General features: G+C 42.4%; 1 protein-coding gene, 1 non-coding gene and 1 pseudogene across 2 annotated transcripts in view; 2 read left to right on the forward strand and 1 right to left on the reverse strand.

The window, feature by feature from the left end:
- The window catches only part of LOC126000667 (histone-lysine N-methyltransferase PRDM9-like), a 107,103-nt gene extending 85,672 nt beyond the window's left edge, over positions 1-21,431 (forward strand). The window contains 2 exon segments of the mRNA XM_049767840.1: positions 5,804-5,884; positions 21,379-21,431. Of these exon segments, the coding sequence (XP_049623797.1) occupies positions 5,804-5,884; positions 21,379-21,431 (134 nt within the window).
- LOC126000674 (uncharacterized) lies at positions 5,477-5,572 on the forward strand (annotated as a pseudogene).
- LOC126000669 (small nucleolar RNA U3) lies at positions 21,339-21,552 on the reverse strand. Its single transcript, XR_007492836.1, has one exon. It is a non-coding gene; the product is annotated as a small nucleolar RNA U3 (small nucleolar RNA).
- Between the last annotated feature and the right edge of the window lie 299 nt (positions 21,553-21,851).

The raw sequence follows: 21,851 nt of genomic DNA on the forward strand, positions 1-21,851 counted from the left end.
TTTTCTCCACATTTTCTTCTACAATCAATCTTGAATTCTGTGGAATTATAGTCTGACAGTGTGTTTGGTATAATTCTTAATTTGTGAGTTTATGTAAGTTAGACTTGTCTTAAAAGTAGGGAAGCTTCCATATGCACTTGAGAAGAATGTGTATTCAGATTTTTGTGAATGAAAGGCCATGAATAGCTCCATTAGTCCTAGTTTTACTAGTGTCTAGTGAAGTCTCGCATCTTTGCTATTGTTTCAAGTAAAGGATCTATTTATTAGCAATAATGGCATACAGAAATCTCCCATTATGTCATGTTTCCATTCATATATTTCTCTAGGTTTGTGAGCAAAAAACCTTACGTGTATTGCTGGCTCTATGTTTGATGCATAAAAGTTGATCAGAGTTAGTACTTCTTGGTCTGTTGCTTCTCTGATCACTACTTTGTCCATCTTGGTCATAAACCCTTTCTTGAGGTTGCATGCAATTTGGCCTGATAGAAATATAGCTTTCCCATCTTTTGTTTGTTTTTAGTAGCTTGTATAATTTTTTACATCCTTTTCCTTTGAGCCTGTGTCTGTCCTGAACTTTTGGTTTTTGGGCCACACCCATTGACTCTCGAGGGTTACTCCTGGCTATACCCTTACAAATCACTCCTGGCCAGAACCAACCTGGGAACAAAAAAATAAAATAAAACTAAAAAATTAAACAACCCTAGTCTAGGCTTTGGCCTACGAGCTGTAGAGCAACCAAGGTCTCTATTTCCAAAAGCCTGACTGAGACCACTACAACTGATCATAACTTCTGGAGAAATAATGAAATACTCTATCCTAGGCTTTGCCATAGGATTGGCACAAAAACCAAGACCACTGACTACAAAGACTGATTAAAACAACACTGATGAAACGCAACTTCTAGAACCATAAAGAAAGACTCCACCCTAGGCTCCATCCTATGACCTGTGCAAATACCAAGATCTCTAGTTACATAGGCCTGATTTTATATCCACAACTGAGTGGAAAGTTCCTAGATATTACAAAGGACCTAGGGGAGAGAATAAGAGCATGTACGGAGCCTTTGGTTATTCCCATGACAGTATATTTTAAGGGTAGAGAAACCCTGTATCTCTTAGGCCAAGGGAACTCCCTTACATTGGTTTTTTTTTGGTTTTTGTTTTGGGTCACACCTGACAGTGCTCAGATATTACTCATGGATCTAGGAAGTGCTCAGGTGTTACTCCTGACTCTAGGCTCAAAAATTGCCCATGGTAGGTATTAAATATATCCACAGACAGCAAAAAAAAAGTGGGGAACTCCCTTCCTAATCTCAATATTTATTTTACCTATGCAAAAAAAAATCACAATTTTTTTTGTTATTGCTGTTGATGGTTTTTGTTTTGTTGTTTGTTTTGAGCTTTGTTTGGTTTTTATCTTGGGACCATAGTTATTGTTTGGCTGTTGTCTTTATTGCTGTGGTGCTTTTTGGGTTGGTTTTTTGTTTGTTTTATTTTTGTTTTTTGTTTTTTTAATATAATTTTTATTTTGATCATAGTGGCTTACATATTGTTGACAATAATATTTTAGGTACATATTTCCATAAAATCGGGGGATTTCCATCATCAATTTGTCCTCCCTATACCTCTGTTTTTGTCCTACCTCCCATATGCTCTTCCCTCACCCCCAGGGCGGCCAGAATATGTTGTCCCCTCTTTATCTAGCCTACTACTTAGTAGTCTTGCACCTGTTTGGTCCTGGTGCCTCCCTTATTCCCCCCTCTAACTGGGGGCAGGACTAGCTAGTTCAAGTTACGTGGTTTTGTTTGAAGAAGAGAAAAGTAATAAACAGGTAAAAGTCTAATACGCAGAAAATAAGTAGAATTCTTCTAGAGGCTCTCATCATCGGTTTGAGACACGAAGGAGAAAAAGTTGAAACAACACCAGTACAAAAAGAAGTGTCAAATATCCAGTGAGGACTCCAACAATAACGCAAAGCACCACACACACACACACACACACACACACACACACACACACACACACACAGAACCGCCACAGTCTTGAGATAAGAAACATGGCAGAGCACATAAAGAAAGAAAAGAAAAAAAAGTGTAAAAGGGGGCAACAGCTTCAATAACCACACCAAAACAAAGAAATTGACCAAAAATAGATAGGTAAATAAAAATAATAATAATAAATGAAGATAAAAAATAATATATAAAGATAAACAATATTTTGTGTTTTTTTCCCTCCTGCCCTGGCACAGTAAATATTGGGGTCATTCGAAAAGAAATTCACTTGGCCTAAGAAATATGGGGTTTCTCCGCCCTTGGAGTATATTGTCATGGGATCAACTGTAGACTCTGTTCAGGATCCTTTACTCTCCAGGTGGTGCTTTTGTGTTGTTTGGAAGACTTCTGTTCCATCCTAGGTGATACAACCAGACCTCTCTATCTATCGATCTCAGTATCTGCACAGATCCAGGGGTGGGACTTATGATGAAGTCAGTCTTTGTGGTTCTAGAAGTTCTGTTCCCTCAGTGTTATTTTAATCCATCTTCTGTGGTTGGTGGTCTTGGTCTTTGCACTAAAACTAGGATGGCACCTAGGATAGCCTCTTTCTTTGTGTATCCAGAAGCCCCATTCTGTTACAATTGTCTCTGCCGGACCTTTGGAACTGGGGATCATGGCTGTTGTGCAGGTTGTAGTTCAAACCCTAGACTAGGGCTTTTTTATTGGTCCCAAGATATATACAGTCTGGTCATGGTTCTAGCAGCCAGTCATCTGTAACTCGCGATCTTGGCTTTTGGACCTACCAGTGGATGACAAGTCTTCTGATTTTGTCTTGTCGTTAGCTGGTAGGTAGGGTAACCTGCTCTTAGGTAAAGTCGTTTCCATTTTCCTCGATGTCAAGATATTGTATTAGGGGCCGGGAAGGTGGCGCTAGAGATAAGGTGTCTGCCTTGTAAGCGCTAGCCAAGGAACGAACCACGGTTCGATCCCCCGGCGTCCCATATGGTCCCCCCAAGCCAGGGGCAATTTCTGAGCACTTAGCCAGGAGTAACCCCTGAGCATCAAACGGGTGTGGCCCAAAAACCAAAAAAAAAAAAAGATATCGTATTAGAGCTGACACTTGTTGGTGTTCTAGCAGTATTAAGGCTGTCTCGGATGGGATTTGTTTCCTGCAGCTGTTGCACAGTTCTTCAGAACTGTGCTGTTTCTATGTCTGGGATCCAGGGTTCAAGGCTGGACGGATGGTGTCTATTTACCTGAGGTCTAAGTTGATTCTATATGACATATTTTAAGGTAGGAGATATCCCTGTATTGTAAACAACTATGAGTTCCTATCTCTACTAGATAAGAACTCTTTTTTTATATGTATAATTCCCCCCCTTTTTTAGTGTGCCTTTGCAGGGAGAAATGATGCTACATCATATTTTCGGTGTATTTGGGGGTGGACAGAGCGGAAAACAGAACAGGTCACATACTCAAAAAAGATACAAAAAAAATTAGGATTAAAAATGTATGTGCTCACATATGTATATGTCGAACAGAAAAAAATTTTTTTCAAAAGGAATGAATTAACAAAGTACTTAAAGGACCAAAGTGATGCAAAAGACTACCTTACATTTGGGAAAAAGCAGGTAAAGAGGAGGTGTAATACAAGTCTTATGTTTATGTTGGAAGTACAGGTTTTCCCATTGTCTTTTGGGTTTTTCTTGTGGTGTGTGGGTTCCCAGGCACCTTTCCATCACACCCCCTGACCTTCTTCAGATTGGCAAAAGATTTGCGGCAGGGAGGTCTTGGAAGAGTTCTTGCATTGGGGATACTTTTAGAGCTAAGTCCAGTTTCAAGTAACAGTCCACATTAGGGGGAGTTGGTTGGGAGGGCCGCACAGCAAGAGTCCGCAGGGGAGTTGGCTGCCTTTTCTTGCAGGAGATGAGGTGTGGGTTTGACTGGGTGTCTTTTCTCTTGGGTTCTGGGTACTGGTTCGTTGGGGTAGGAGGTCAATCTTGATGCCTAATAGATTAAGGACTGAGGGTGAAGAGTTTTAGTATGGTGGGAGGTCTAGATGGGATTGAGGGGTGAAGGGATAGTTGGATTTCCAAAAGGGGGAAAGGGCAAGGTATGTGGTAGGGGTAGGAAGGGAGAAAAGAGAAAATACATTAGAAAGAAAGGGAGAAGAGAAAAGGAAAAAAGTAAAGAGAAGAATAGAAAAGAAAAAAATAAAAAAGAAAGTAGTGAGAAGAGAGGAGAAAATAGCAAGGGAATGCTAGTTTGCTTGAGTGTGTTCGATGAGTAGAGCCTGTAGTTTGTACATCACAGTTACTGCTTCGGTGGTCTGATTAGTCACATGCTTCAATTCCTAAAAGAAGGTGTAACCTGGGCTTCAGGTCTTGCAAGGCAAACACTCTATAGCTTGTGCCACTGTTCCCCCCCCCCCCAGCTCTCCTTTCTTTTTTTACTTCTTTAATCAGCTCTGGTTTGTAATTTGTCTTCAACTTTGTCAAGCCGATTTTCTATCTTGTAATTCTAGCCATGGGGGTTTGCTGACATTTTTTTAATCCTTCGGTTTCATTTGTATGGAGTTTCACTTTCCAAAAGCATTCTTTGTGTTGGTTGAATTGTCCAGTTTTAGATTATTTTTTCTTGGTTTCTTCCCTGCTTTAGATTTCTTAAAGTTTGCTGGCTAGTCACTTCTTTATTTCATTGTTAAAACATTAAGTGTTTATTTTAGATCCTCATTTGTAAGGTCCAGGCATATAGGTCGACTTGGAAATTTGCCAGGATTTCTCTCCATATTCCTAGTTTCAGAAGTCTTCCTTAGTTTTTGTGTTTTTCTTTTAATGGGTTAGAATGCTGGAGTTTCAGGGTGTTTAAAAATTGATCTATGGAACTGATTGTATAAAATGTGTCTAGAGGTATACATGCTTTTTTCCCCTAAACACATGACATTTTCTGATTATGATAAGTATTTCAAAGTAATTCCTTCCTTTGCTCAAATGGGCTTTAAGTTATTATATATTTTGGGAGAAAGAAATGTTAGGTCCAATATGCCTGGTAATACATGATCTAAATGGAAATATCCTCACACAAAAGAACCAGCATCCGAGTGCTTTGGGGAATGAACAGTTTGTGGGAAGGATCAAAGGTTCCCTCTCTCTACTCAGAGAGAGAGCTGATGAAATTGATTGCAGGACAGTTGGTGCTCATTACCATAAACCCCCAGCTTCCTCTGTTTAAGAAACATGGATTTTTTGCATTTACTCCTGGCTATTCTCACTCCCTGGGGGACACAGGTAAAATGCATGTGAGCCAAGTGCTTGCTCATCCTCCCACTGTATAATACAGCTCCCTCAATTAGGGGGGTCACACTCAGCAGTTCTCAGGGTTATTCCTGGTTCTACATTCAGAAATCGCTCCTGGCAGGCTCGGGGGACCATATGGGATGCTGGGATTCAAACCACTGACCTTATGCATGAAAGGCAAATGCCTGTGCTCGCTTCAGCGGCACATAAGCTAAAATTGGAACGATACAGAGATTAACATGAGTCCTGCGCAAAGATGGCACATAATTTATTCCATATTTTAAAAAAATGTAAACGCCTTACCTCCATGTCATCTCTCCGCCCCCCCCTCAATTAGACTCTTGATTTCATTTCACCCTGATCTCATCTGTGTTATAGCAAACATGCATATTGAGAGCAAAGCTCTTTTTTCATCTGTTCCATGGTTTGTCAGCTTACAATAGAATCTCAGACTCATGCACAGGCTTTAGTCCCTTTCCCATTATCTAACTCCATAAAATGTTTTTCTGGGCAGGGTATTACAAGGTGAAACCTGTGCTGATCTCCTGGTTGGAAGATGGAATCCTGGAGAGGCTGCCGAGAGGCATGTTTGCAGGTGAGTGTGGGGTTATGCTCCTGGAATCAAGTCCTGGAATGGGAGTGGAACATTGTGGGCCTGTATGAAATGGGGGCCCTGAACTTGGGGCGTCGTGCTCCCAGATAATTGGTGCAGAATCTGTCTTGCTCCCATTCACTGTCCTTAATGCTGAGCCCAAAAACTAATAAAAGATTTTGAATATGGAGTTTGCTAACTTTTTAAGTCATAATAAATGTAAATGGTAAGATAAAACAAACTGTTAGAGACCAGCATGCAGGGAGTGATCCCGTATCCCAGAGCAAGGAATAAGTTGTGGGCACCTCTGCGTATACCTTCTAGTTCCAAACAAAGAAATTAGAATATTTAAGAATATAGAGTCTTATCATGCTTTATTCACAAAATAAGGAAAGCCAGGAGAACAGAATTTAGCAGGACATAGGCTATGGTCTAGACAGCCTTGTCAATTCAACTCTGACCAAAATCTTTCTCTTTCAGCAGAACCACAGTCAGAAATCTATCCATGTCCCTTAGGCTCACGGACTTTCTTTGATCAGAACTTCCTTAATCATCACATGAAACCAAGTCCTCCCTCTTGGATCTTCCCAGGAACATTGGCCAAAGAGCAAGCTCCATCAGAGAAATCCTATCTACATAATCGGAACCAATTGCAAAGAAATTCTAATTCTTATAATGACAAAACAAGAAATGACATACTTGAAAGTCAAAAGCACAAAGAAATCTCCATACATTTAGATAAAAAAATTTCAGCAGCCTTATCTAGATTATCTTATTGTCAAATAGGGAGCTTTAATAAAAATGAGGTTTCAAATGAGGAAAAAAGTAACACATGGCATACATTAAATCTAAAGGACACAGGTAAAATAGGTCAAGGATTAGGAATAATAATTTTAAGAGATAAGAATGTGAGGTCTAGAAAAGGTTTCACTATTGTATCTGAGGTGATATACCAGAAGACACACACAGAAAAGAAGCCTCATGTTTTGAGGGAGTGTGGGCATGGCTTCAGTCAGAGATCAAGTCTCATCACACACCAAAGGATACATACAGAAGAGAAGCCCCATGCTTGTGTGGAGTGTGGGTGAGGCTTCAGAGATAAGTCAGATCTTATCAAACACCATAGGACACATACAGGGAAGAAGCTCCATGTTTGTAAGGAATGTGGGCGAGGCTTCAGTCAGAGGTCACATCTCATCGTACACCAAAGGATACACACAGGAGAGAAGCCCCATATTTGTGGGGACTGTGAGCGAGGCTTTAGTCGTATGTCAAGTCTTATCACACACCAAAAGATACACACAGGGGAGAAGCCCCATGTTTGCAGGGAATGTGGGCGAGCCTTCAGTCAGAGGTCAATTCTCATCACACACCAAAGGATACACACAGGAGAGAAGCCCCATATTTGTGGGGAGTGTGGGCGAGGCTTCAGTCAGATGTCAAATCTCATCACACACCAAAGGATACACACAGGAGACAAGCCCTATTTTTGTAGGGAATGTGGGCGATTTTTCAGTCAGAGGTCACATCTCATCAAACACCAGAGGACACACACAGGGGAGAAGCCCCATGTTTGTGGGGAGTGTGGGCGAGGCTTCAGTCAGAGGTCAATTCTCATCACTCACCAAAGGATACACACAAGATGTTTAAGATGAATTATTTAAAGGAAATATATCTCCTGGAAAATAAGACGTTTTCTTTTGTATATTTGTGTTTTTCTTTGCAATAACTCAGTCATTCTCCACGACTTAGCTTCCTTCAACTTAGATACAGAATTCTTATATGTGGGAGTTCCTCATCCTATATTACACCCTTACCAGGTGTGCATTATTGTCTGCATCAATCTTTGATTCAGGACCTGTGGTCCAATGCCCTACATTTGGGCATGAAGCTGCCACTTGAGTTGATACCATATTTCATATAGTTAATCACTCACAATATACATCCTTTGTGCAGCACAAAATCTGAAACTTGAGTTGTATATAGGAGTCTTGAAATTCACCATTTAAGCTAACAGCTGAACAGGGCTGTTAACGGAGTGTGGTGAGTGGCAGGGAAGAGAGATTTAAAAAGCATGCATATTAAAACTGGAGCCACAGGACATTTTCTTTCACATTGCTGACTAGGATGGACCTTGGTTAGATCCCTAGCATTCCATATAGAACTCGAAGCAGGAAATATTTTTGAGTGCATAGCCAGAAGTAACCCTTGAATGTCAGTCACCAAGTGTGGACCAAAAACCAAGATAAATAAAAAGCACACATTAATAAATCCCTGTTCAGATTCCTTGAAGAGTATACAGGGCTAGTAAAGAAAATGCTTCAATTGTCTGAAAGCCAATTGTTTCTAGTTTCAAAAAGGCAGAAGCAAATATAGATATCTTGATACATAACCCTCCCTCCCTCGTTCTAACAGTAATTTTACCTATTTCAGAACCAATTAAAACAACCTGGACATTTCTCAAGAGTATAGCATTCAGTTCTTGGACACCACCTAAGTAATGTTAATTGAACAATATTCAGATATCACAGAACTCAGCACACCAGGAATAGAGGGAGAGTTGATCGACTTGGTCCTATAGAATTGAGTAACCAGACGTTTTGGGAGTGGATTTTGAGGTCCTTGAGATGGAGGTGCAAACTAAACCTTAGTGTGATCTGTGATTTTAGAATATGGATAACAAAACCTCATTATAATGCTGTAAATTACAATGTGTCAGGCAAAAGTTAAAATTTTTTTAAAAATTAAAAATTATGAGAACCTATGTTAATGCTTTTGCAACGTTCAGGGTGTGAGCTACTCAAATATTCGTGAATGAAAAAATTTAGCATATATGTATGAACTAATATTAATTACATGTGAGAATAAAAGGTCCTTGTATTTCATTGCAACCTAAATGAATTTACAAGTGTCATGTTCAGTAAATGTATCACAGAAGTCACATATGTATGATTTCATCAAGTGCAATATATAAAAATAAAAATACAGTATTATACAATGACATGCATTGAAGTTAGAATAATATTATGAAGTAGTAAAGGGTAAGGAGTAGAATTAGGAGTTGGACTAGATGTTACATCGAAAAACTGTTAGAATATCAACATTATGTTGTTAATGCTATTGTACCAATGTGATATGAATTGTAATAAACTTGAGTAGGGGCCGGAGAGGTAGCATGGAGATAAGCAGCTTGCCTTGCATGCAGAAGGACAGTGTTTTGAATTCAAGTATCCTATATTGTCCCCCCAATCCTGCCAGGATCGATTTCTGAGCGTAAAGCCAGCAGTATCGCCTGAAGGCTGCTGGGTGTGACCCAAAAACTGAGACTAGAGTATTCTGAAGTCATGCCCCAATGATCACAGCTCCCCAGACTGGAATATGAGAATGATATTGCTAGAGAACCCAGACAGGATCTTCCCTGCAGGATAGGACTGGGTAGCAGTGGCCACTCAGGACCCAAAATTCCAGGATAACACCATAACCATGTTTAAGGCCTCAGAGATTTTTTTGGTTTTGGGGCCACACCCGTTTGACGCTCAGGGGTAACTCCTGGCTATGCACTCAGAAATCGCTCTTAGCTTGGGGGAACCATATTGGACGCCAGGGGATCAAACCACTGTCCGTCCTACATTACGTCTTGCAAGGCAGACACCTTACCTCTAGCGACACCTCTCCGGCCCAAAAATGTTCTTCATTCGTGCAATTTTTATTATTTATTTATTTATTTGGTTTTTTGGTCACAGCCGGCAGCGCTCAGGGGTTATTCCAGGCTCTACATTTAGAAAACGCTCCTGGCAGGCACAGGGGACCATATGGGATGCTGGGATTCGAACCACCGTCCATCTGCATAAAAGGCATATTTCTTACCTCCATGCTATCTATCTAGCCTCTGGCCTCAGAAAATTTTCTTTAAGTTTTGGGATGTCCAGTTACCAGACAAAAAAGCATTGGAAATAGCATCCAGGGATGAACATTGCTCATAATCTCCTGAGCTGTTACAGATATGGGCATTTTCTTACAGTTCTGTGCGGATATTACCCTGGTTTTACACAGATATTCATTGGCTGCACTCTGTGCTCTAAATAAGACCCAAAGATGGATCTGTTTTATGTTTCTTTGAAATTGATCCTTCCATTTCTGAATAGGAATAGATTTACAGTTCCAGGCCAGGAAATGTCTGTTAAATAGCTGGAGCATGGCATTTAATTTTCCTGCTGGAAGTAGATTGACATCAGAATAATCTACTTTTTTGTTTCTCTGTAGTCAGACCTTGAGCAAGATTCACCAATCAGCAGCCATTGCTGCTTGGACCAATAAGTTCAGAGGTCTCTGTGTGCTGGGGTTTCTGGAGAGAAGCTTTTCTTTCCAAAATCCCTGGTTCTGATTCCCACCTCGTGCTCTTAGCACCCAGAATCTGTAGCTATACCCCATGTGAACAGCAGTGGCATCCAAGAAGACAGTTTCACTCTCATCAGAATCCCTGCCTGCCACTGGGGCGGATATATACTTCTGTTTATCTCTTCCTTTCATTCATTTAAAATATTGGTTTGCAATATTGTTGTTGCTGAATGTATATCATTCTGATCACTTTATTTCCTTTCAGGACCCGGTTATTATCTAGAGGAATTATTTACAACTATCATTGTCATTGTGATCCCTTAAGTCTTAATAGCAATTCCCCACTGATTGTGCAAAGCTGCCTACTATTGACTAAACTTTCTGGCAGCCTTCTTGAAAACCACAGTAACTACAGCCTGAAAAGGGCAGTTATTCAACAAAGTTCTACAGGCTGACAAGCATTTAAATCTCCCATCCAACAAACTTTAGTCCATGGATCTTGGACAACATCCGTCAACTGATCCATAAACAGATGCCTTACAAACCTTTACTAATAACCAAGGTGTCACATCTCATCGCCAGAATGCACTAGCTGTCTTGGTATTAGCTGCACCTGTGTGTACACAACTGTGGACAGACACACGACTAAAGGACTCCTCCGAGTGGACCTGGTCCCCTTCTCAGTCCAGGCACAGTAACTCTTACCTGTGCCCAGGGAGTGCAAAAAGAATTCTCCATGTCCAGTCCATCAGGAGGGCTGTGCACTCACAGCGACTACTGGGAGGCATTTGGTAATTTTGTAATTCCTATGGGGATAAACTAATTAGATTTCAATTATTTTGTACCTTAATATGTGAAAATCTAATATGCTCAATTCAATGCAGCTTTTCTTTTTTTTTTTTTTTTGGTTTTTGGGCCACACCCAGTAACACTCAGGGGTTACTCCTGGCTATGTGCTCAGAAGTTGCTCCTGGCTCGGGGGACCATATGGGACACCGTGGAAACGAACCGCGGTCCGTCCAAGGCTAGCGCAGGCAAGGCAGGCACCTTACCTTTAGCGCCACTGCCCGGCCCCTCAATGCAGCTTTTCTCTGAAATGTCTATGGCTGATTGTTTGAAGCATAAGATCTTACTTTATCCTTTGATTATTTTTTGTTTTGTTTTTGGGCCACACCCAGCGGTGCTCAGGGGTTACTCCTGGCTGTCTGCTCAGAAATAGCTCCTGACAGGCACAGGGGACCCTATGGGACACCGGGATTCGAACCAACCACCTTTGGTCCTGGATCGGCTGCTTGCAAGGCAAACGCCGCTGTGCTATCTCTCCGGGCCTTTGATGTGTTTTAAGGAAAGTTCCCATCTGAAAAACTAGGATGACAGAATCTGCTTTCACAGAGACCTTTCTGAATGACATAGCCTCTATTGCTCTGTTCATTGAAAGGAAACATTTGATTTTAGGTATTTTGCAATCTGTGTGTTTACATTTGATTTTGTTCTTGTTTTGGGATCACACCTGGTGACGCTTAGGGGTTACTTCTGGAGCTGCAATCAAAAATTGCTCCTGGCTTGGGGGGACTATACGGTTTGCTGGGGTTCAAATCCAGGTCAATCCTCGGTCACCTGCGTAGAAAGCAAATGCCCTATTCCTGCCCTTTTTTTTTTGGCCCCTGTTTTCACCATTTGAATTAATTCTAAGTCAGCATATCATCTGCTCCTTACTTTGAATTTTTCCAGAAATACTGGATATATTATAAAGGTGGTCATGACATTTTATGTACAATTTTTAATAGAACAAAATACTGGAAATCAATTCTGGGTAACATGAGTCCCAAGGCTTCTAGGGCTGCAGGCCACAGGCTGAGAGGCCACGCCTGCCCAGGACACTTATTATATAGTTAGCAGGGATCTTTTTGGCCCAGGTGCGATGTAGGGAGTTGTGCCCACCCAGGATGCCAGCATATAGCAGCAGCCCACGTGAAACGAGAAGGAGAGAGGAGAAATAAATAATTCCTCCTCGTGTCTGAGGCCTGTCACCAGCACTCGGGTGTTTCAGCGTGTAAGTGGAATTTACCAGCCACAGTTGCCCATAGAGTTGGTTCAAAAAAAAAAAAAGAGAACGGAACAGATACAAAGCAAGCAGCATCTCTCCGATGCTATATCTCTGACCCTGCGTGGTCACTATGCTAAGACGTCTTGCAAAGGCCTGACTCTTTCCATTTGTATTTGGCATGACAAGGGGGCATATTCAGGGACATATGCAGGTTCAACTATCATTCAGGGGGATTACCAAGGGATATTTTAAGTCCAACCGCCATACATTGACACCTACATTTTATACTATATTTTATTAATTAAAAACTTCTAAAAAATACCTTATAACGTTGCTCATAGATTGTTCTTCAATAATACAATGGACATATTCCTTAATATTTTCAATTTTTATTATTGGTATGCAGTTTTACTTTTGACTTCTCATCTGTCTGCTCTGGACAGATAATTTACTTCTTTGTATGATACATTTTTCCATTTTAGACACTGAGTTATACTCCTCTTAATGAGGGGGACTATTCATATAACTTTATTTTATTTTAGCACACAGTTCTTGTCCAGATTGACAGATTCAATTCTCATTTGTCACTGCCCCAAAATAAAAGAAAACACAAAACTAAAACTTATACAGACATAAATGTCAAAAAGCATCAATTCATATGGGCTCCCCATGTTATTAACTGAATGCTACTTAACCTCCCCTATCTATCTTTTGGGGTGTTGTTTAAGTTTTGGGCCCTGTCTGCTGGCACTTAGGAGTTACTACTGGGGGCAGAAGAGATAGCATGAAGGTAGTGTGTTTGCCTTCCATGGAGATGAATGGTGGTTCAAATCCCGGTCCCATCCAGACACTACTTACCAAGTGTGACTAGTGAGCAAAAAGGAAGAGTGAATATGAGCATGGCCTAGTGGGGACACCGAGAATATATAAAATATTTAAAAGAGGGGGCTTGAACAATGGCACAAGTGGTAGAGCATTTGCCTTGCAAGTACTAACGTAGGATAGACCATGGTTTGATTGCCTGGTCCCTCAAGCCAGGAGTGATTTCTGAGTGCATAGCCAGAAATAAGCTCCGAGAGTGACCAGGTGTGCCCCCCAAATCACAACATTTGAAAAAGAAATATATACTCATTATTTTTTTAGAGGAATCTGCTAAAATAATAGCATTAAAATCGTTATACTTCTAGAAACACACCTGGCAATATTCAGGGTTTGTCCTGCTCTGCAAATAGGAATTACTCCTGCTGCCTCAGGGACCCTAGGCGATGCCTGGGATTGAACCCTGACATGGCACCAGCAATGCATTAGCCCTTCCCTATGTCCCATAGCTCCAGCCCTAGTTGGGCAATTAAATGGCAAATATGGGCATCATTTTTTAGTCCTGTGGGTGTATCCCCTGGCCTTCACACCTGTGTTCATTGGCTTCACACTGAGTCAGTTTCTTCATAGGAATAGAGCTTCATTGCCTGATTCAAGACCAGAAGGAAAAATACAACTTCTAATCCCATGTGACTGGTGACTAGCTGGAGCGCGGCCCTTTAAGAATCCAGCAGAAGGAGATCTACATCATTCAATCCGACATCTTCGTTTCTCTGTTGCCAGACCTCGAGGTTGAAGGACCATTCCGACAGTTTTAGGCTCCCTGTGGCCTGCGCAGAAGATGTCCTGGACTTTCAGAGGGAGGACAATCTCTCCACTGCCCATCAGGGGGCTCTCTGACTTCAGGGGCTCTGGACGGATGACTTTCTGCCGTCCAAGGAAAGGTCGCTCTGAGCACCAGCAGCTGCGGGTCTCAGCCAGCTTAGCCTTTTGTTTTGTGGGGAGGGCAAACCAGGATGCTGCAGGACTGAGCCTCTCCCCCGGATGCTTGCACTCAGCCCCAGAATTTGGGGGTTCTTCTGCAGTTAAGGTCCAGGGGCCACCTCAGTGGGGCTTGGGCCTTTGCTAAGGCTCTGTGCTCAGTGCTCACAACTGGCAGGCCCAGAAGCTCATGCTAGGCGAGTGCCCCACATTCCACTATTATTACTCTTATTGCTGTCCAGATCTTGTGATTGTTTCCCCAGAAAATGTATCTTTCTTATGTAAGTTCCGGGGCACATTCTGCTCCCCATCTCTCTGTGGCCTGATGACCCCAGGTTTCTGGTGGGAGTACTTTGGGAAAGTGTATTTTTTGAGAAGGGGAAATTTTATACAAGAGTTATTTTTGCAAGGGAGTGTTGGGCCAGTGCCAGCAAGATCAGGGTCACATAGGTCCATCCCCAAGTGACCAACTAGCTCAGCTGCCACAATGAAAACACCCTCCCCTCAGTACTACTGTCCCCTCCACCAAAGCCCTATTGATTGTAAAAGTAGATTTTAGTCTAGAAACTTCAAGTGCAGACACGGGTCACATCCTGGTCCTTTATAAACTATGTAGATATTAGGATAATTTGGTGAACAACACACCGTTTGGGCGCTTTCGACATGGTCCCTCACTAGGAGTGGAGCTGAATGCCAGGTTCAGATGTGCCAGGATCAAGCAAGACCCATAGGAAGCAGCTGGGCAGGGCTTGTGCTCATCCTTCTTACTCAGGCTGTGACATTTTCTAGAAATACTGCAAGAGGCCTTACTGCTGGTCTTTGGAATTAATCCAGGCCAGAGACGATGGAGCCTTGAAGTGTGACGTCCTGTCCCCAGGTAAGGGTGTTGTAGGGGCTCTAAGAAGGACAGGGGAGAGGTAAAGGAGCACAATCCCTTCTGGATCTTTGGGTCCCAGAGACATTTTAGGAAGCAAACTGTGGATTGGATGTGGCTGCTGACGCTACTTACAGGGGCGCTGTTCTCTGCAGATTGAGGTTACCATTGTTCTGGTTTGTTTTGTGTTTGGTTTGGGGGCTTGCCATTCTGTGCTCTAGCATTCCTTTGCGTTCATTATTCTGAGTCACCAATGATGAGTCTAAGAGCCTATTAGACTCCAGATTCCAGGCTTTCACTCCTGGAATAGGGACCAGAATGTTGGTGAAGAAGGAGACCTTAAGCCCAGAATTTCTGCCATCAATAACATTTCTAACTATCTTTGGAAAAGGCACTTTGATTTGTTTTTAGTTTATTCCACAATATCCAAAGGTAGTTCATATGGATATACCATCTAGAATCATGCCTTCTGTATGGGGAGACTGTAGGTGTGTGGAGTTTTCAGCTTGGGGAAGCCCCCTTCCTGGGCAAGCATGCAGTAAATCGTCTGTGGTTCTATCACAGTGATCTTTTGTAATGTGCGGCTGCTTTCTCTGCCAGGACTACAACTGTTCCAAAGTTTCCTTGTATTCCCTCAAGACCCTCCCTTTCATGTCTTGTAAACTCTCCTTGGGGTCCCTAACTCTGGAATCCTGATGAATACTATTTAGCCCTATCTTAAAAAACAAAACAGGGTCTTTTTCTACACAGGCATTTCCCTGTGTGGTTTCATTTTAGTTTCTTTCTGTTTTCCTTTCTCTGCTTCTTTTGTTTTATGTTGAAATTTGAGCCATTGGCTATGCTCAGGGATGTTCCTTGAGTCATGTCCCTGGAATTGACAAGGATTGTTCCTCTCTGCATCTTTCCTGGCTCTGTTGCTTAGGTCGAGAACACACAGCTCAACTATTTTGTTCTTTACTTTGCAGAGTCAGCTTCCCCCCTGCAGCCACATTTCTCCTCAGTAAACCAGTTGCATTTCCAAAGCCACCTATGACTCTACACATAGGATTCAACCCTGACAACATCAATGGACACTAGCCTATGCCTGGGATTGACTCTGAGTTGTCCCTTTCAGCACCCTTCCTGCTCAGATCCAGGACACACAGCTCGACCATTTTGTCCATTACTTTGCAGAGTCAAGTTCATCCCTGGAGCCAATTTTCACTTCAGTTCATCAGTTGCTATTCCAAAGCTGCCTTGTCTAAAGTCCTTTAGCTTGGGCTTCTACTATACAGGCATTCCAAGGGATTATGTATACATCTACACCAGGAATGACTTAACATAGGCTGCATGGATGTTGTTTGTTATTTTTGTTTGTTTGTTTTTGTTTTTGTTTTTGGGCCACACCCGTTTGACGCTCAGGGGTTACTCCTGGCTATGTGCTCAGAAATCGCCCCTGGCTTGGGGGGACCAAATGGGACGCCGGGGGATCGAACCGCGGTCCGTTCCTTGGCTAGCGCTTGTAAGGCAGACACCTTACCTCTAGCGCCACCTTCCCGGCCCAACTGCATGGATGTTGTATGGTTCTGGTTATCAAATCATTTTTTACCATGAACTTCCCGTGTGCCATTACTACCAAAATATCACTCCAACCTTTTTTATATTTCTGAGTTAAACCTGGTGGATCTCAGGGCATATTAATCAGTGTGTGCTCAGACGTTGCTCCTGGTAGACTCGGGGGCCATGTGGAATGCTAGGAATAAACCTAGTCTGTCCTAGATACACTGTGTGTAAGGCAAATGCCCTACAACTTTGCTCTCTCTGGCCCCTCTAGACTCTTCTTTATAAGACACCTCTAGGCCTTAGTGCATGTGCCTGGCTCTTCACTCAGTGGTTTGTCCCTGAGGGACTCAGGGAGCTCAATCACTCCAAGGGGGACTGAAGGGAAATCAACCTGAGGGTCCTTAGACCAAATACAGTTCAACTATGTGGCAGGCCAGCACAGACCTATTGCTTCCCCATCCCTCATTGTGTGACCAGCCCCCTTAATTTGACTCTCATTCAACCTGGTCTCATCTGTACAATAACCAACATGTGTTTAGAGAGCCAAGAATCTGTTCTTCATCTTCTGTTATTTGTTCAATTTCATTTTGTACCCAGACTCATGCACTGGCTTCTGTTTCCTTGTGTCTAACCCCAAAGTCTTCCTTCTAGCAGGCCATTGCCGGTTGAAGCCTGAACTGATCTCCTGGTTGGAAGGTGGAACATGGGGGAGGCTACCAAGAGGTATGTATGCAGGTGAGTTTGGAAAGAGCCATTGGCTCACGCCCTGGGTTGGATGTGGAGCAATGAGGCTCGGGGTACCATATGGGATGCTGGGATTTGAACCACCGTCATTCTGAATGCAAGGCAAATGCCCTATTTCCATGCTATCTCTTCGTCCTCATGATTGTATTAATTTCTGAGAAATTATAAAATTTTATTTTTGAAGTAGAATTGTGAAGTCAGGTTGAAAAGCTCAAAGCTCCCAAATGGGGCTTGAGCAGGGTGCAAATGGTAGGGTGTCTGTTTTGCACACGACTGACTTAGGACAGACCACAGTTCGCTCCCTCACCATCCCCTATGATACTTCAAGCAGGATTGTGAAGATGATAGTGCTTGGGAACCCAGACAGGATTCTTTCTGCAAGGCAGTTCTGGGCGGCAGGGGACACTCGCAACCCACCATTTCCTGCTACCACCCAAGAGGAAGCTCAGAGGCCTGGAGGCTTTCCTTCAAATATAGAATACCCAATTTTCAGATAAAATCTTCAGAAGTAGCATCTGGGGAAGGAAATTGTTCATGTTTACTGAGCTGTTACGAATATTTTATTCTATTTGGAAATTGATACAAGAAATAACTTCATGATAATCATTATAGCACAATTTTTGTAAATTTCAAAAGATGGATTGACAGGATACATTTGATTTCTTTAACATAATGAATCAACTTTTTTTGGTTTTTGGGCCACACCCGTTTGATGCTCAAGGATTACTCTTGGCTATGCACTCAGAAATCGCCCCTGGCTTGGGTGGACCATATGGGATGCCAGGGGATTGAACTGCAGTCCGTCCTATGCTAGCGCTAGCAAGACAGACACCTTACTTCTAGCGGCACCTTCCCAGACCCATGAATCAACATTTTATGTTGAAAACTCAACTAGAAATGACTTTGTAAATCGCAATGGTGACCTCAGCCACCTGACTGAGAAGCTGGAGAGGTGCATCTTCTAGGTCTTTGTGTCCATCTCTTGAACTGGCCATTTCCGCCATCTAGCCTGCAGATCTGCTTTGTCCACAGCAGTAACACTGCCTGGAGGTTTCCAGAGAGACAGAGATATACAAGGGTTCACTGCTCTACCACTGTTGGGATAACCGGGTTTCCATTCTGTTTTTCTGATGGTGCTTGTCACTCATTGGAAGGGAGCAACTTTGTGTTGAAGCATCTTTTGGATTGTTCCCTTACCCTTTTCTCCACCCTAGAGGGTTGTCTTTCTCTTTCCAATAAAGACTCCATAGCTGGGTGAAATGGGTTGCAATATTTTTTACAAATGGGCTGACGACTTAAATCTCTTGCTAGCAGTCGAAGGGTGGTAGTGGAACTTTCCTCAGTCTGCTTTATTCCCTTCTATCTGTGTGGAATATTTCCATAGTCAATGTTTGCTTCAAGACCAGATTCTCCTCAATCCCTTGGGGTTAAGTTATGAGACCCCAAAGCTCCTGGAGACATTGCATTTTCCCAATGGAGGCTGAGGTGCTGAACATAATGGAAAGTACCTTCCTGTATGAACAGAGGAGAGACTGCATCTCTGGTGTCAGGACCCACACAGAGAATTGTGCTCAGACATGCAGTGTGTTTTTGGCTTTGGCTTCTTCCATTCCACCCAATCTTCGAGCTCTGAATCCAGGTCAACTACCTGAACCACAGCTGGGAGAGCAGAATCAGCAGAATTGTGGGAAAGATTTGAGTAGATGGGAGTTATAAATCCAGGTAATGGTGTATGTAGAATTTTGTAGAATAATCACTGTTTCTCAGCCTGCAGATACTCTGGTTATCTACAACTGTCCAGGCTTCTACAGGAGACTGCAATGAGCTGTATGTCAGCCTGCTATACAGGTGCAGCAATGCTGCAGAGCCCCAAAGCTGGAAGAACTGCATGGTGCAGAATTCCCAGTCTTTCAGCATCTGGTGCTACAAGGCTCAAAGGGTCCATGGGAATAAACTGCCAGGAGCATCATGCCAATCCAGAGATTCCTACTTGTAAATGATTGTCTACCTGAAACTGAGAGAAAAAGGGAGTATCTTTATTCTCACTTAAGTCTGAGGTCACTCCCCACCCAAGGCCAGAGAGAGAGAGTCGCTAGCTAGAAGTGGCTGGGGAAAGGTCCAGTTTCAATAGAAATAGAGGGAGAGATACAAATAGAGGGATAGATGCTTTATCGAGACTTCAATGGATGGGACAGTGCTTTTCTGCTCACTATCTGGCTCCGTCAGTGGCCGATCTTCTTTTTATACCTGTGATGTTTCCTGAGTGCAGGTCCAGGGGTCTCGAATGAGCGTGTTCCACTGTCATTATATCAGCAGAAATGGTCATTATGTCTATGCACATTAATTCATGGGTAGAGTCACCTTCACTGCTGTCTGGCCCACCATCACAGGACATATGGGATGAACAGTCTGAGACCTGAAGACATAGCCCTTTATAACTGTGTGAAACAGTGTGACATCACACATCCTGAGTGTTTAAAACACCTGAGGGAGAGGCAACTGTGCTTGGTGAGAGGATGGCAGGACTGCTGATGCCTCCTGACTTCCACATGAATTTTCTGGATGTGAGTATAGGGCTTATATATGTTTGTATTAATTCTTCAATGTTGTGGGTCCATTGGTCTTTGCTCAACTGATCTCTGCACCAGATAATCACTGCTGTCTATTGGCACCATATAGTATGGTAGCAGATCACTACTAGGTTATCTATATTCAGTCAAGTGCCTTGCCTATATGGTAACTTATAACTCATGATTTATTAAAGCATATAACAAAGTACCTCTCAATTATTCTGCACCAGCCTATAGAAGGATAGTTTTCGCTGGAATGTATCTTTTCATCCACTATTTCCATGTTGTAAAGTCCACTGGAACTTCCCAGAGTCTAGCAGGAAAACCACTCTGAAGTATATGCTGGTGTCATTCCGGGTTGTTACCCTGTAGATTTTTCCCTGAAAACCTCAACATTTCCACAGGTTTTTTTTTAACAAACTGTCCTTGTTTTGAATGTAAGTAAATAAAGGAGGTTTAATATTGTATTTATACTTAAGGCAAGAAAACAACACAAACATGTTTGAAATTGTCAAACAAGAACTTTGGGCCAGCTCCCTAGGGGCATTTCCTAGGCTGCTTTGCATTGTGAGATTAATTTTAACTTCCTGGGGATCATATGGAATGCTGAGCATTGTACCAGCATTGGCTGTCTACAAGAGAAAGGTCCTATCATCTGGGCTAACTCTCTGATACATCTCTGCGGTTGTTCCTGGGTACTGTCATTTATTTTGAGGGAAATAAGGTGCATTTTCATGCCTTTACTTCCAGATTTTAAAGTACCCCATAACTTAGGGACATATCACTCGAATTCTTTTTAGTAAAGTTTGAAAGGAGATATAAGACCCCAAGTAGCCTCAACCTGCATTGATCTATCCTGGGTTTATTGAGGGTAGGAAACCCTGAGATTTTCAACAGCCTGTTTCTGGATGTTGCTAGCCTTTCTGGGCACCTCGAAGATTGTGTTTGTGATGATTGTCTTCTTGCAAAGGGATAGATACACCTAAGACCAAGATTTCACAGATCTGACATGCACTGATTTTTAACACAAGGGGTACTATAAATGTGACCATTAGAGTTTTGAAGAGTGTCCTATCTACTTTTTTCTCTCTATACCCCCTTTAACAGTGTCCGAACATCATGATCAATTATCCCAGTTTCCCTGACTGCTTCTGTGCAGAAAATTTATTTCTCTCTTTCTTTCTCTGAATTTGGGTTTTTATTTTAGACACAGATTTGAACTACTGGGACTTTTCAGGACTTTTTTTAAGTTGTTTTGAGTGTGTAAAATAATAAGTAAGTATAAAAATAATAGCAAAATGACAGACACAAACACTTGCATTTTTTTTGGTTTTTGGGCCACACCCGGCGGTGCTCAGGGGTTACTAATGGCTGTCTGCTCAGAAATAGCTCCTGGCAGGCACGTGGGACCATATGGGACACCAGGATTCCAACCACATACCTTAGGTCCTGGATTGACTGCTTGCAAGGCAAACACCTCTGTGCTATCTCTCTGGACCCGCAATTATGTTTTTATTATTTTTTAAAACATTTTTTTAAAATACCACTCAGACTGCATCCTCTCCCTCTACCCCTTCCATAGGAAAGGAAGAACGATCATCGATGGCCAAAGGCAGCGGCAGAAGCGACACCTAGACCTGGCTTCACGCTCAGAAGAGGACACTCTGGTTCCTCCTCGTGGTTTCGGGTGCTCTACATAATCAGAAAATCTTCTCTAGTTACACACTGTAGAAATGTTCCCTGAAAGTATAGTCTTTGCAATTATCTTTTACTTTGCTTTTTAAAGCATACAACCTCGCTTTGCACTTAGAAATTACTCGTGTCAGTGTTCAGGGAACCATATGGGCTGCCATGGATTGAATCTGTGTCTACTGCATGGCAGGCAAATGCCCTATCTGTTGTATTCCCCTGACTCTAACATATATTTGTCATTTGGGGACACTATGACATCATTCATCAGAATTTTCTTTTTACTTTGTTTTCTTTATGGTTTTAATTCACACCCGGCAGAGCTCAGGGGTTATTTCTGGCTTGATTCTCAGTAATCGCTCCTGG

Source organism: Suncus etruscus (genome assembly GCF_024139225.1).
Source record: "Suncus etruscus isolate mSunEtr1 chromosome X unlocalized genomic scaffold, mSunEtr1.pri.cur SUPER_X_unloc_9, whole genome shotgun sequence".
In the NCBI taxonomy this organism is placed as follows: Eukaryota; Metazoa; Chordata; class Mammalia; order Eulipotyphla; family Soricidae; genus Suncus; species Suncus etruscus.